A 16,607-nucleotide genomic window follows, 5' to 3' on the forward strand; every position below is an offset into this window, starting at 1 on the left:
GACTTGTTGCAAGTTCGAATAGCCATGTCGGAATCCTGCTTTAACCTTGAGCTTCGCCGGAGTAGCTTCAAGTAGGCTATCCAGGCTACATATGAATGGATGATGTAGAATCTCGGTAATGGTGTCACGAAATTCACAATTTCATAACAACGTCCTGATAGCTATGATAGCTAAGGACGCAGATTTCTTTCTTTTTTTGTGCAAGGTATAGGCTATTTTGGCGACACGGACGTGAGACAGCTAGTGTTGCCGGGTGGATGTCGGGGTGATGGATGTTCATAAAATTAATCGGCTATCCTGGTACTCACGTTTCCTCTTCTGGTGTCTCCGTGTGCCATGGCCCTAATTATAATCCCCAAATCGTCTCCCGTGCACCCTCCATCCCTCTCCCGCTCGCACGGAAAAGTGTGGAAGGAATGGATAATGCACTCCCGTCCCACCAGGCTGCGATGGGTGAGGGACTGACGGTTTTAAAAACGAAGTTCACCTTAGTTTCGCATCGACCTCCGTCCCATAGAACAGGTGGTGCCAGAAACCCCCCTTTCCCGTTAAGCGACACGCTGATCAGAATTTATCTGCCGCCGTTACAGAGTGGCCGGATTTCTGTAACCCCATTTCTTCCAAACTTCCAAACGCCTTTCTTTTGGGATTAGCGGCTCTCCCTACAATGTCACGCAGGAGTCGCGGCGCAGTCCGACCGCCAGTCTGTTTCCAGGGAAAGGGAACGAACCGGGCAGACGGGTGCTGACTTCGTGTTGCAATGCGGGTTCCGTCACTGTCGCGGCTTGTGTGTGGATCCAGACGCAATTACAGCTTGAGTTGTACTGGTGTTACTGTTTCCTCTCCCATTTCGTGTTCTTAAAACACTCAAATCGCGATTCACTTTGATTTCCTTTCTCGTCTCACCTCCCCCCAGCCTCGGAGCAACCTGTACGCATGAAGTTTCACACGCTTTCAAACGGCACCGAGGAGTATAAGGGATAAACCAGGATTTTTTAAAGAAGAGATCAATCCTGTCTATAGATTTTTATATAATTGATGCACACATGACTGCATGTCATAGACATAGAAATAGAAATCGCCAGCGCCATAGTTAGGAGCTGTCCATGGTAATGCCGGTATGACTTCGTTTCCAGCGAGCAGGGATTTCGCGCACTTAGAATGGTTGTGTTTGCTGCGTAGCACCGCTGTGGACCTGGAATGCTGCAGAGCGAACGCTCCAAAGGACTGTCACGGCAATCGCAGCTCGATTTTCCAGCCAATATTCCTCCGGATTTTGCCTTGTGCGCCTGACCAATAGCTTGGGCACATGCGGACAAGTGGGGGGGCTAACTATAAGATCAATTCGGTGCGATCAGAGGCTTGTGCGCCGGTGGGTGGGTGGGTTGGAGGGGGGTTGGGGCGGGGGGGGCGGTATAAGCTCATTGGCGCAGACGAGAAGCCAGCAGGTGGCACACACGAGGTACTTCAACGAGTGCCGGGGCGCGTGACACTTTACCGCAGTACTCGCCAAGATTATCGAAACTCAAGTGGTCCGTCGCAACAACAACTCCTACGGGCAACACAGCGAGCGAGACAAAATCAAACGCGGGCGCACAGTTAACTGAATCAGGCCGTGTGTCTGCACAAGGTACAGCCCGAGGGTTTCGTAGTTCTCCAGTGTTCACTCGCAGTGGTAATGAAGCAGGTTAGTCCAGTTGTCTTCACTCCAGACGCAAGGTGTGGGCTGGCTTTTGTTGATACTCAGCCCTTAATTCATCAGTGAGAGCTGTGAACTCACCTCACCTGGTCTGAATTGGGTTCTGGTATTAAGGAGAAGACAAAAACCAGCACATCCTGCAGCTCTCTAGGACCAGGAGTGTGGACCACTGGGTTAGTGTTTTGATTTAGTGACTGTATTGTATTCTGGGCATAGCCTGGCCAATGACCCATTCATGAAGAGGGTATTTCAGGTGGAACTGTGCCTTTTAACATGAGTAATAGCTTCTCGGTTCTGTGTAAACTTTTAATTTGGCTGAGAAATGAGTGCAACTGACCGGAGTAAACAAATGCAAATGGAGAAGTACATTAAAGGCTGATCATCAGGTGTTTCAAATTCCTTCTGCATTCACACATAAACAAGCAGTGAGTGTCTACTTGAGGTTCTATTCATTGCTTTCATCTGTGGAGAGTGCATTCAGAGGGCTAACCGTGGCCAAAAAAACCCCAACTAATCTGTAAACAGAGAACATAGAATGATTGTTAAGAAGGACGGCACTCAAGTGCAACAGTTTGGAAAGTCTTTTTTTTATTTTTTATTTTTTTATTTAATTTTTTCCAGATTTTTCCCTTTTTCTCCCAATTTGGTAGACAATTGTACCTCGTCTGATTCAATTGGAGGTAGTCGTATTAGATGTACCGCCCGTACCCCGTCCCTCGGCGGCCCGAATGAGAGCGACACGCCTTCTTCAAGCCGTCTCGTCTCGTGCCCGTTGCCGTGATTCCGAGGCGCCCGAGTTGCTTATTGTGCGGCGATCTAATAACCCTGCCAAGTCCCTCCCTCTGGAGCAGCGAGCCAATTATTGCTGCCCCACGTGAGCCGGCCAAACTTGGCTTTTAGTCTGGAAAGTCTTGGAGAAGAAAGAAACCGCTGGTGGTCTCAGAAGTGAATACTGGTCAGCCGAGGAAGATAACGGCGGCTGCTGACAGATGATTCGTAAGATCTGTGAAGAAAAATCCCAGAACAACGTCCTGTGCCATCACCGGCAGTCTCCAGAGGGCATGGGTGGAAATATCACGAGCAATCGTACACGAAACACGATGGGAGTAGAATTACAAACTACACTGCAAGATGCAAACCATTTACATTACATTTACATCACATTACATTACATTACATTACACTACATTACATTACATTACTTTACTTTACATGACATTACATTACATTATTGGCATTTTGGCAGACACTCTTATCCAGAGCGACGTACAGTCGATTAGATTAAGCAGGAGACAATCCTCCCCTGGAGCAATGCGGGGTTAAGGGCCTTGCTCAAGGGCCCAACGGCTGTGCGGATCTTATTGTGGCTACCTACACCGGGATTAGAACCACCGACCTTGCGGGTCCCAGGCACGCACCTTAACCACTACGCTACAGCAGGAAGAATCAAAAGGGCAGATTAGAATTCGCCAAAAAAAAACAAAAAAAAAAAAACACAGAGATCAGGCCAGAAGAGTTCTGGAACAAAGTTTTATAGACAGATGAGCTCAAAATAAACCTTTTGATCTCACCTTTTAAAAGTGTCGGGAAGCTAAGAGTGTGAAAAAGTGAAGGAACAGCCCATCACCTGTGAAACGTGGAGGAGGTAGTGTGTGTCATGGCTGCTTCATCACTCAGGCTCACTCGTCGTCTTCATCGATGTGGTGATGGAGGATGGCAGCGTGTGGGACAAACCCGCTAGCGCAATTCACAAAGAAGTTCCTCCAGCCCCATCGGCCTGGTGCTCCATCCTGCGCCGCGGCAAGATAATGGCCCTGAATGCGCTACTGAGTGCCTGCACAACCTGCCTACGAAGCACTCGCCAATGAGGAGAAAGTGGAGAGCGATGGACCGGCCAAGTCGGTCGGCTGCTTCACATCCAATCGGCCAATGAATTTCACATGCTGGGCGGCCTGTAGCGTAGCGGTTAAGGTACATGACTGGGACCCGCAAGGTCGGTGGTTCGATCCCCGGTGTAGCCACAATATGATCCGCACAGCCGTGGGGCCCTTGAGCAAGGCCCTTAGCCCTGCATTGCTCCAGGGGAGGATTGTCTCCTGCTTAGTCTAATCAACTGTAAGTCGCTTTGGATAGAAGCGTCAGCCAAATGACATGTAATAATGATAATGAAGAGGAGGCTGAAATGCAGCGAAGCATTTCCAAAGAAGTTACCAATGTGTCATAGACTTGATATAATTACTGCGTTTAAGGCCTTGTGCAATCATAAATAATAGACTTTATTGCTTAAGGTTGACTTTTAAACACGAAATGTGGGCGACTTGACACGGAAACAGCTGTTTCTGCAAAAAAGGGAAAAACATGCACATAAAAATACCGTAAAATAAAAGTTGATTGTCTGTACCCTTTTCCCTTGTCTATATTAATCTTTTGATCTCATGCCTTTACCCTTATTTTATGTTTGGGGTCAATTTGACCCCATTTAGTGTTTGACATCTCTAAAATACTAGTTAATCTTTTTTTTCAACCTGATACTGTAAGATTGAAAAAAAAAAAAGTTTCAATAGTAAACATAATGCAATAAACATAATGCTATTGAAAAATCATGATCCAGCTTGTGTTGTGTGGGGTTATTTTTAACTCTGTAGCTGTATAAAATGTAAGAAAATATACAACCATTATTTTTGTCTTCTTTGTGGATGATCCTGGTGGCACTTCACCATACAGGTGTCAAACTTTCACTTACCTCAGGTTCTAAAATGAGATGTTTCTCACAGACTTTTCATATTTAGGGATACAAAGCTAGTCATTTGGGAGACAATGAGATGGTGACACAGAACGTGTCAAAATGTTTCTAGTACAATAGTTGTGTGTCATTTTAAATTGTCAATTTGACCCCTAATATATAAGCGGTCATACAATCTTAACATAAGCATAGAGTAAAAATAACAAATTTAACTCTGCTGTTCCCATATATTTGGAGGGCATTGCAAGTCCCTCATGGGGAAACAAATTATACATTATCACCCCAGAAGAGGGAGGCCTACACCACATTATGGGTGCAAGAACATGAGCGCAGATATTACGCTGAATTTTTTTGATTAATTAAGCTGCTATTTAACGGGGAATTGTCCGCTGTGGCCTATATCTCATGAAAATGACCCCATTTCTCCAGTCCTCTCCCATCAGCACAGGATTAGCTTTGATTGTTTTTCGCGAAATCCGAAACGTCTCTTGGATGAGAGCGCTCTTTCAGAGCCCTCTGTGGATTAGTTGCTGGGGACATACGGTGGGCTCCGGAGTTCTTGGCACCCTCAACGAAAATGAAGAAGGATTTACCTGTGTTGCCACTTTGTACTCAGTCACTCACCGCCGACGGTGAGTACAAAAGTATCTACTTCTTTTCGTGAAACCTCTGCGTCTCATCGGCACGTTCACACTCAAACTGACTCACAGAGCCGATGCGAGCCCACTTCGGCTTGTCATGTTGTTTGTTTCTAACATTTGCGGCCCCCTTGTCTCCATAGGTTATCGTTGCTACCTGACTCATCCTATCACTTCATAACTCACATATCTTACCGCCTTGCAAAGAAAGCAGACTTCAATAGTTAGCTCGACAGCCCTTAATAATTTGCAGTGAAGTTTCATTTTGGACGTAATTATTTTGGAAATAACCACGGCCAGATTTAACAGGCCAACTCCCATGGCCTGGGAAACGCAAGCTATAGAGATGGACACAGCAGGAATCTTAGTTTGTTACTATTTAGTAGATTGTGTATTTATTAATGTAATCTTTGATGCTTTATCTGGATTTCTTGCATATGTTTGGAGTGTTGTGAGTACCTACCCAATTCCGTCCCCCCTCATGTAAATATTTCATAATAAAAATGATCCTGTTGAAATACTTCCCACTTGGGTCTTTCAGCGCACTTATCCCCGGTTATGGGTATGCACTTTGCACTTTGTTGTACGTCGCTCTGGATAAGAGCGTCTGCCTAATGCCATTAATGTAATGTAATGTAATGTAATGTAATGATCCACAGAAAAACAAAACCTGTGGTCTGAACCGTTGAGGGGGTCTGTAAGCGCAAACCCAAGGATCTCAATGATCTCAAAAAGTTCTGCATGAAGGAATGATCAAAATTCCCACCCAAATGTGTTCTCTAACTGTATCAAAAAAGTTTAGGAAAAGACTGGCTGTAATCTAGTATGAAACCATAGGTGCCAATAATTGTGAAACCTGAGTTTTGGGGAAATACATTTTTATTTAGAAAACGTTTTAACTTTGATTGATTCCACTGAAGCATTAATAAAGTACAGTACTTCACACATGTTGGAAAAAATAAAGATTATGTCAATAACTATTATTATTTTAGTTTACAGTTTTGTTTTGGGCATATTTATCAAGAGTGGCAATAATTGTGCAGCCCACTGTAAATTCGGTAAAACCCGGCTCATCGTTCCCCTCAGGCATCCTGTTTTTTTGTTGTACGTCGCTCTGGATAAGAGCGTCTGCCAAATGCCAATAATGTAATGTTTTCCTGCTGCTTGAGCTTCAACAGATTCGCTGTTTTTATTTTTTTTCTGATGTTTCCCGTCACTGGAAAAGTAGCGTCAATGCGCCTCAGCAGATCGTTCCAATTTAACCTCATTATCGCACGTTTCGCTTCGAGAAGTAAAATCACTTCTCATTTCGTACCAATCAAAGCATCCTGTTTGTCGATGTTCCCCTGAAGAGCAGCTGGGAATAGATTTCGATTCAGATGGGGGGGGGGCGGGATGGGGGGGTGTGGCGGTGGGGGGGGGGGGGGGGGGCGTGACAGAAAATAAGCTACGTCACCAATCTCGCAATAAGAAGTCGCTACGGTAACAGACCGGAGGTTTACTGAGGAGTCCAAGAACACCATGTCAAAGAAATCGTGCTGTAATTGTGCAGGGCTGGGATGGCCTTAGTTCAGGACTGGGACACGCAAGGTCGGTGGTTCTAATCCCGGTGTAGCCACAATAAGATCTGTAAGGGCCTTGAGCAAGGCCCTTAACCCTGCATTGCTCCAGGGGAGGATTGTCTCCTGCTTAGTCTAATCAACTGTACGTCGCTCTGGATAAGAGCGTCAGCCAAATGCCAATAATGTAATGTAATGTAATGTAATGTGTATGCAGGTTTAACTCCAGTCCTGGAGGGCCGGTGTGTATAAATGATTTTGCTGCCACCAGTTTCCCAAGCTCAATCAGCGAATTAGTCATATGCACCATGAGCAATTCACTCGTGAATCAGACCACAATAAAATGCTACAAGACAAGAACATTTATCAGTTGCTGTTTATATCACGGAATGTGGCTAGAAATGACGGATAGTGTAAATGATTGGCCCGATTAAATAATTAAGAGTCCAGAAACAGATACGGCCCCCCTTGCCCATCGCCGCCGTAGGCGGTGGGGCCCAATGTGGGATATTTTCACGGGGCCTAAAATCCGTGCCATTCCCCCTGGAGTCTCCGTGGAAGTGCCTGGAATCCTGGGGATGCAGGTGTTGCGAGGTTGAGCTTTCCCGGGAACCTCCTGGGTTTTCTGGTGGCTAAGGTTCGTGAACGAGACCTGGGAGGTGTGTGGTTCAAACCCTGGTGTAGCCACGATAAGACCCACACAGCTGTTGGGCCCTTGAGCAAGCATCTAACCCCACTGCACATTGACCGTGATTCCGAGGCGCCCGGGGTGCTGTTAACCCTGCCAAGTCCCTCCCTCTGGAGCAGCGAGCCAATTGTGCCGCTCCACGAGAGCCAGCCAAACTTGGGTTTTGGACCGGGAATCGAACCCCGGGCCTTGGTGTGCAACTGTGCTGCATCTTAACCTGTTGCACCACCGTGGCTCAGTTCCAAAGCCATTTCTAAGGTTGTGAGACTCCATAAAACCACAGTCATTATCTCCAAACAGAGAATATTCCCAGGTGTAGTTGGCCTGCTAAAATATCTCAAGATGGCAAGAGATTCTGCTGTTCTGACCTCCGCAGGGAGTTCGTTCCACCACCGTGGAGCCAGAACAGACAGTAGTCTTCATTCATTCATTCATTCATTCATTCATTCATTCATTCATTATCCTAACCCGCTTATCCTGAACAGGGTCGCAGGGGGGCTGGAGCCTATCCCAGCATACATTGGGCGAAAGGCAGGAATACACCCTGGACAGGTCGCCAGGCCATCGCAGGGCACACACACCATTCACTCACACACTCATACCTATGGGCAATTTAGACTCTCCAATCAGCCTAACCTGCATGTCTTTGGACTGTGGGAGGAAACCGGAGTACCCGGAGGAAACCCACGCAGACACGGGGAGAACATGCAAACTCCGCACAGAGAGGCCCCGGCCGACGGGGATTCGATCCCAGGACCTCCTTGCTGTGAGGCGGCAATGCTACCCCACTGCACCATCCGTGCCACCAGACAGTAGTCGTGAGAAAGGGAATGACAAAGATGGTAACCAGACCACTGCTAACCAAGAGATACGTCAACGCTCATCTTACATTTGTGAAAAGGCTCTCCCCAAGCATTATCCCCCAGCGTTTTGGGATAACCTTCTGTGGATAGATGAGTCAGAAGCTTTTGGTTCACATGGGTCCCATAGCGTCTTGTGTAAAGCCAATACAGCACTTCACAGAACGTCATACCAAAAGTCAAACATGGCGGCGGTAGCGTAACGGCGTGGGTATGCCTCGCTAATAACGACTTGCCATTATCGCAGGAAGCATGACGTCAGCTCTGTGCCAGGAAATTCCTCAGGAATATGTCCAGTCATCTGTCCGCGAGCTGAAGCTTGAAATGCAATTGCGGCGAGGTTATGCAGCAAGACGATAATCCAAAACACAGCCGTCCGGAACTGGCCAACCAGCTACCAGCTCTTTCAAAAACCTAGCTTGAGCTGCTTTTTTAAGCGATGGAGAAAAGGAAATGATTCAAAAAGGCCGACAAGTGCGTTATGGGCTCCAGGAATGCAATGGCACAATAATACTAATATTTTTACGCACCCTTTTTTTTTTGCTACACTGACGTGACCCTGGCATTGACCATGTTTGGGGATGTTCCAGGATCTGATCAATTATTTCTCCCAGCGCTGCACGTCCCAGCTTGACAATTAAATATTAACTTTGCTTATAACGGCACACTTTTCACTTTCTTTTTTCAGCAGATAAGTAATACACAAACCTTCTTCGGCATTCGTCCACATGTATGCTGTGGACCATTTCAAGTTTATATGTATTCAGGAAGAGGAATAAATCCGGGATCTTCCCCTCATTTTCGTCATTTTTGGCATCCTCCTTGTTCATCTCACAACCGGAAATCCGAGTCGCTCCGGGAAAATAAAATAAATACACCCACCACCAGCCTCCACGACTCTCACTTTGCCCCCAACGCCCCCCCCCCCCATCGCGAGTCACAAATCAGAGCTTTGGGGGGAGGCGGCTGGGCTGAACCTCAGACACGGATCAATGCGGGAGGGTCTGTCGTTTGACGCGCACGCCTCTCAGTGCGTGGGACTCCAGCAGTTGGATCCGGGGCTGCGCTGCGCTTTTTAATGGAAAGAACGCGCGGCAAGCTCACGGTAACAGACCTGGTGCGCAGGGGGCGAGCGGATGGATTTAAGTAGTGAGTATTTAAACTTTTCCCGAGAGGCTCGACATGCAGTGTTTGTGGTTTCGGATGCGTGATGCCTTCCCAAAGACCACGCTGATTTACCCTAATTGTAATTTCACCGTAAGGCTAAGTGAAAGTGATAGTATTGTAAACATAAGAAAACTATTTTTCCTTGTTGTACCTATGTACATCACACATCATGTCGTGTTTAATTTACCAAATTGTGAAAATCGTGTAATGGACTTTTTGCGAGTCAGACAACACTAGCCGACGACACCGCATCATCACTTCGAAATTAAATTAGACTTAAATTAAACGAGATCTACTACTGCTGCTGCTGCGTCGCCAAACGCATTGTACATATTGTTTTATGCACCGCTGACCTAAGAAAAACTGACACTAAACATAAATTAATGTCGCAAAATACAATGGAAAAATATAGCACATGTTTTCTTGAAGAAACGAGAACGGAAATTGTTGAGTTTATTCAACGTACGTTTAGAGACAGGACGCCATCCTCGCAGTGGAAGTGGAAGAAGGTGTCAGAACATCCCGTTCTGTACCAGCAATGACCCGGCTTTCCCCTTAATTATCTTAAATGTGGTTGCTCAGCGTGGAGGCTTTCTTTCGCGAAGGCACTGGCCTCATTGGCCACAGGGTACTTCACAAATAAGGATAAAAACAGGAAAGAAAGGGGGAACAAATAGGCAGCTTAATTAAAAATATGTGCAAGACTGCGCATGAATGGCAACGCCAGAGCCAAAGACGGCAAACTGCAGCCAAAAAAGTAAGGTGAACGAAAAGCAAGTTGAACCGTTGTGTTGTCTTAAAGGTCAAAAATGACTGGCCACTATGTTTAACAGCAGAGAAAACCCCCCATAAATGTTTTTTCTTTTTTAATTTGATGACAAAGTTTGTGATGAGTGACAGGTTGTTTCTTCATGCAAAATAGATTTGGGGTTTACAATTCAATTAAGCTGCTTTAAATGTAGGAGTTTAGAGAAGGCGGACAAGGGGAGTATACGGAACGTTAAGATTACACAAGGGTTTAAAAAAAAAAGAAAAAAAAAAGCGATATTTCAGAAGAGCTATAAAAAGTAGTGACCTGGACTGAGCTTGTCCGGTCTCTTCAGGTGGTCTGCTCCAGAGCCCTGGGGACAATGACGAAGACGCCACTTCCATTTCAGCCTGTTATTTCTCACTCTGGGTTTCACTTGACAGTTTAAGATGGCGCTTGTTTTTGTGAAGTGGGTCTCAGTCTAAAAGTGAATGGGGTGAGGGGATGCTGGGGGGGTCACTGTATTGGGGGGGGGGTCATTCCTCCGCCTTTGGGGTCGTGAACACATTATTGACAACAGATTCGAGGAACACTTACCTTTTGCTGACTTTGCTCAAGATTGTCCATCCATTCCTTGGTGAAATGACTACTTACCGTTACATAAGTCTGATTCTCTTGGCACCGAACAGATGTTATGACCGTGTTGCAATAAAATCTCACCTGCTCTCCCTCTCTGTTGCAACTCCCTCAAGGTACTGTCAACACAGCTGTGTTAAGGAGCTGCTGTTTACTTTTGGACAGAAATAACACGCCAAACCACTGTCAGAGCAGCAGTGTGGAGCAGTGGTTCAGAGCAGCAGTGTGGAGCAGTGGTCTGAGCAGCAGTCTGGAGCAGTGGTCAGAGCAGCAGTGTGGAGCAGTGGTTCAGAGCAGCAGTGTGGAGCAGTGGTCAGAGCAGCAGTGTGGAGCAGTGGTTCAGAGCAGCAGTGTGGAGCAGTGGTCAGAGCAGCAGTGTGGAGCAGTGGTCAGAGCAGCAGTGTGGAGCAGTGGTCAGAGCAGCAGTGTGGAGCAGTGGTTCAGAGCAGCAGCGTGGGGCAGTGGTTTGAGTAGCGGTGTGAGTTGTTTTTTGGATAGTGCTCTGTCTTTCTCTGGTAGTTCAGCTTGTATCTCAGCTGCTGGGCTGAGGTGTGGCAGGTGCTACATTTTCTAATGGGCGGCCTGTAGCGTAGTGGTTAAGGTAAAGGACTGGGACACGCAAGGTCGGTGGTTCGAATCCCAGTGTAGCCACAATAAGATCCGCTCAGCCGTGGGGCCCTTGAGCAAGGCCCTTAACCCTGCATTGCTCCAGGGGAGGATTGTCTCCTGCTTAGTCTAATCAACTGTACGTCGCTCTGGATAAGAGCGTCTGCCAAATGCCAATAATGTAATGTAATGTAATGTAATAATGCCACCCGCAGCCCGGCAGCACGGAGGACTCCTGCTTCTGCTCCTCTACACGGCCGCCTCTCGGGTCCCAGGCATGCAGGCCAGACCGATCGACTTTGTGTGCGACGATCAGGCCAGGAGAGACATGAACACGGTGCAGGAGCTGGAGGCCTCCATGGTGAGCCCGCCCGACACGGGTGTTTCCGCCAAAACCGCCACGCCGTGAGTCGTGCCTCTGCCGGGACACCCTGCATTTCAAACAGAGACGGGTCGTCCCTCGCACGCACACGCACACGCACACGCACACGCACACACACACACTTAGAAATAAAGTTACGGCGGAGGTACGTTTTTGTTCTTCAGCGGGACGTTTTTTTTAAAAACGACAAGCCAAAACGAGTGTGATGTACCACCAAAAGTGACAAGCATTTGTAACTTTTTTAGGCACTTTTTTCAAACCTTTTTTTTCTGAGAGTACAGGATGCCTTTTGCGCCAACCACGACACTCTGCATATGTCACAGTAGTCGCATGTAGTGGAAAAACTAAACTGCTAGATAGAGCTCTTGTGAATAACTAATAATGCAAGCGGGACACATATATGGGCGACATTGGCTCAGGTGGTAAGAGCAGTCGTCTCATTGGCTCAGGCGGTAAGAGCAGACGTCTCATTGGCTCAGGCGGTAAGAGTAGTCATCTCATTGGCTCAGGCAGTAAGAGGCAGTCAGAGGTTTGCTGGTTCGATCCTACTCTGGGTGTGTCGAAGTGTCCCTGAACAAGACACCTAACCCCCAAAATGCTACTGACGAGCTGGTTGGTGCCTTGCATGGCAGCCAATCGCTGTTGGTGTGTGAGTGTGTGTATGAATGGGTGAATGGCACTTTGGATAAAGGCGTGATATAAATGCTAACCATTTACCATTTACCATCAACACTTTTGTTTCAAATGTTCACGCAAAGCAATTAAACAGCCCTGTGCTCCTGTCTGCGTGTCTGTCTGTCCACCTGTCTGTCTGTCTGTGCACGTGTCTGTGTGTCTGTGTGTCTGTCCCAGGGAGAATGCCATGGCTCAGCTCTACTCCCCTCACCAATCACACTGCCCTGTGTGAAGACCCACAAAGCATCCTGGGATATGAAATCTGTGAGTTCCCCATTGACATCAGACAGCTCCTTTCACCCTGCCTCAGAGTTACAGAGTGCTATTCTGCTTTACATGTGTGTTTATCTAGTGTGTGTGTGTCCGTGTGTCCGTGTGTGTACTGTATGTGTATGTGTGTGTGCGTGTGTGTGTCTGTATGATGTGTGTATGTGTACTGTGTGGTGTGTGTGTACTGTGTGTGTGTGTGTGTGTGTGTGTGTGTGTGTTTCCAGAAGCAGGAGAAGAGGGGGGATATCGTGGCGGCGCTGAGGACCCTGTCCCAGGGGGTGAAGGAGGTGAGGTTGTCCCCTCTGTCTGAGTGCCAGGCCCCCCTGCTGGAGAAACTGGAGCGCAGTGTCACCAACTACCTGCACATCGTCACACACCTGGAGCTAACGGTGAGACACACACACACACTATACACACACACACACACCTGCACATCGTCACACACCTGGAGCTAACGGTGAGACACACACACACACACACTATACACACACACACACACCTGCACATCAGCACACACCTGGAGCTAACGGTGAGACACACACACACACACACACTATACACACACACACACCTGCACATCAGCACACACCTGGAGCTAACGGTGAGACACACACACACACTATACACACACACACACACCTGCACATCAGCACACACCTGGAGCTAACGGTGAGACACACACACACACACACTATACACACATACTCCTGCACATCAGCACACACCTGGAGCTAATGGTGAGACACACACACACACTATACACACACACACACCTGCACATCAGCACACACCTGGAGCTAACGGTGAGACACACACACACACTATACACACACACACACACACACCTGCACATCAGCACACACCTGGAGCTAACGGTGAGACACACACACACACACTATACACACACACACACCTGCACATCAGCACACACCTGGAGCTAATGGTGAGAGACACACACACACACACACCTACCTGCACACCATCACACACCTAAAGCTAACACTTAGATGCACACACACACACACTATACACACACCTGCACATCATCACACACCTGGCGCTAACGGTGAGACACAAACACACACACACACACACCTGCACATCTTCACACACCTGGAGCTCCAAGTACATAGTCACACACCCACCTGCTTTTTACCCAGTGGGATGTGCATTTATCCAGTCACAGGTTCTTGCCGAAAGAGGGCACTTGATGCATTCTCCCCACGGGGCAGTCGCCCCCCTCCCCTCACTGGGCTGAAAAGCACCGTATTAACCAGCCTGCCATTTTCTCTGCAGGAGAACCATAACCTGAGCACAGGTCCCCTGCTGTAGGACGCCTAAAATTTCTCACAGATATCAAATTTACGTCCTTCTTAAAAAAAACCCTCCAATGCCTCCACCATTAGTTTAACCCCTGTGAACCACCCCCCCCCCCCCCCCATCTCCCCCCGTTTCCTTCCCCAGGAAGGCCTGTAGATACCACCACATTCTCCTCCACTGACACAAATGCACAGACATTTTTTATCTAATTTCAAATTGAAGGAAAGATAGTTTTTTTTCTCTCTCTCTCTCTCTCTCTCTTAACGAAACAAAATGGACACCCACAGCACATTGCCTCTGGCCGGCTGGCACAGCAGGACACGGAGCCACGGCAGCAGCCTCACACAGCGGGAGGGGGGGACACTGGAATCTGCAGGGTTGTTGATTGTGTTTTTTGGCCCTGTTCCGCAGGGAGAAGGGAACCGTTCGGTCACAGCCTGCCCCAGCCAGCCCTCCCAAAACCTGTCCCTCGTGCTCTGGAACTTCAGCCGGCTCCTCACAGGAAAGCTGGAGTGGCTCGCCGCGGAGTTGACCTCCCAGTGCAAGCAGGCGACCTCCCAACTCTGACCTCTGACCTCACGAGTGGATGCTGGGAAAACCATGCTCCACTGCTGCAGCCGTGTAGTTCTGCCGCGACTGTCAGGCAACTCAAGCCACTGAGGGGACTAATATGGACTAAATACGCCGGCTTTGCCTTCATTGCAGTAAACTGCCTTTTAATTGGGGGGAAACGGCGCCCTCTGCTGGCCATGAGTTAGATAAACAGCGAATCGCAACACCTGTTGCCAATGCCAATGCAAGGAGGACAACTAATCGGGGAGTGATTTAGCTTTAAACGTGAACAAAACAAGTCGCCTTGTGGGAACTAAGACACGTGTTTGAACATATTAATAGTGGATTATTCATTATGCTTCATTTGAAAGAGTAGGTGCCCACAGTTGTGGTTAAAAGTGGAACAAACAAACAAACAAACCAAAAAAAGAAAACTGAATAGTTTGAGAAAAGGTGCTGTTCTCTTGTAATGCACTGATAAGAGGGCAAGTCCTGGGGGGACTGTTTTTTCTCTTTTTTTTGGGGGGGGGGGGGGGGGGGGTTTAATTTTTATAGGTCAATCAGAATGCTTCAGAAAAAAACAGCTCAAGCTAGGTTTTTGAAACTGGTAATTTCAAGATGGCCGGAGCTTGATTTTACAGCCGGGAACAGAAGAGAGGAGGGAAGCTGAGCCGATGAACAGCTCCGTGACCCTTGATCTCATTTGAGATATCAAATATGTACAGAAGATGCTCTGGAGTACAACGTGTATATTCAGTCCTGCGGAGGTAGTTTAGAAAGTGAGTATTTGGGGAAGTAAATGTACTATATATTTTTTCTACAGCATCTCATTTGATGCATTTTACTACACACTGAATTCTTTATTCTAATTGCTTTAAACTCTCATCTGGAAAATGTTTATATTGAGGTATAAAAATATTATTTTATAATAGGTTACACTGCTGACAAAATATCAGTGGTATTTGAACATGGTATTGTAAATTTATATTTGGATATTTATTGCACATTACACATTTAATCATTTAAAGTGTTTATATGGAATTGTTCAGGTTTATATTGATATTTTTTCTCATAGAGGATACATGATTTACATTAGCTTCATAGTGAGGCCATCTTCTGAATTTGATACTGTTTTATAACAATGTTTTCTCTGTAAACACTAGACACTGTTGTGTGTGAAAATCCCAGGATATCAGTAGTTTCTGAGATACTCAAACCATCCTGCCTGGCACCAACAATCATGCCATGGTAAAAGTCACTTAGATCACACTTCTTTATTCTGATGCTTGGTCTGAACAACAACTGAACCTCTTGACCATGACTGTATACTTGGATAAGAGTTGCTGCTACATGATTACAGATTACATATGCATTAATGAGTTGATGAACTGGTATGCTGAATAAAATGACCACCGAACGTACATCAGTGGTCGCCAACCCTGATCCTGGAGAGCCGCGGGGTCTACTGGTTTTCGTCGTTACTCTGCACTTAATCAATTAGAGCAGATTACACAGTTAACTCACTTCACCTGCTTACCTAGGTCTCAACCTGGTGCTGGTTTTTAAGGTGAAAACAAAAACCAGCAGACCCAGTAGCTCTCCAGGACCAGGGTTGGAGACCACTGGTTTAGATCTACCAAGCCTATGCTTATTTACCTTCTACTCCATGGACCAGGGGGTGACAGCAAGGGCCGATCTATTTCAGGAATTTGTGCCAACGCCTGCTCTCAATTATTTAATTAGCTAAATCATATCTTGATCGAGGCGGCACGGATGGTGCAGTGGGTAGCACTGCCGCCTCACAGCAAGGAGGTCCTGGGTTCGAGTCTCCGTCGGCCGGGGCCTCTCTGTGCGGAGTTTGCATGTTCTCCCCGTGTCTGCGTGGGTTTCCTCCGGGTACTCCGGTTTCCTCCCACAGTCCAAAGACATGCACGTTAGGCTGATTGGAGAGTCTAAATTGCCCGTAGGTATGAGTGTGTGAGTGTATGGTGTGTGTGCCCTGCGATAGACTGGCGACCTGTCCAGGGTGTATTCCTGCCTTTCGCCCAATGTATGCTGGGATAG

The 16,607-nt window shown here is 47.2% G+C and overlaps 2 protein-coding genes across 2 annotated transcripts in view; one reads left to right on the forward strand and one right to left on the reverse strand.

The window, feature by feature from the left end:
* clcn2a (chloride channel, voltage-sensitive 2a) overlaps nt 1–1,223 on the reverse strand; it is a 49,064-nt gene extending 47,841 nt beyond the window's left edge. The window contains exon 1 of the mRNA XM_061242747.1: nt 309–1,223. Coding sequence (XP_061098731.1) covers nt 309–338 — 30 coding nt within the window. The 5' untranslated portion in view covers nt 339–1,223. The remainder of the gene's footprint in view (nt 1–308) is intronic.
* A 10,323-nt stretch (nt 1,224–11,546) lies between these two features.
* Nucleotides 11,547–14,639, forward strand: thpo (thrombopoietin). Its single transcript, XM_061242748.1, has 4 exons — nt 11,547–11,705; nt 12,579–12,665; nt 12,896–13,060; nt 14,403–14,639. The coding sequence occupies exons 1-4, from the start codon at nt 11,547–11,549 to the stop codon at nt 14,556–14,558; spliced, it is 567 nt and encodes a 188-aa protein (XP_061098732.1). The 3' UTR covers nt 14,559–14,639.
* Nucleotides 14,640–16,607: the final 1,968 nt, after the last annotated feature.

The sequence above is a fragment of the Conger conger genome, chromosome 5 (assembly GCF_963514075.1).
Source record: "Conger conger chromosome 5, fConCon1.1, whole genome shotgun sequence".
Classification (NCBI taxonomy): Eukaryota; Metazoa; Chordata; class Actinopteri; order Anguilliformes; family Congridae; genus Conger; species Conger conger.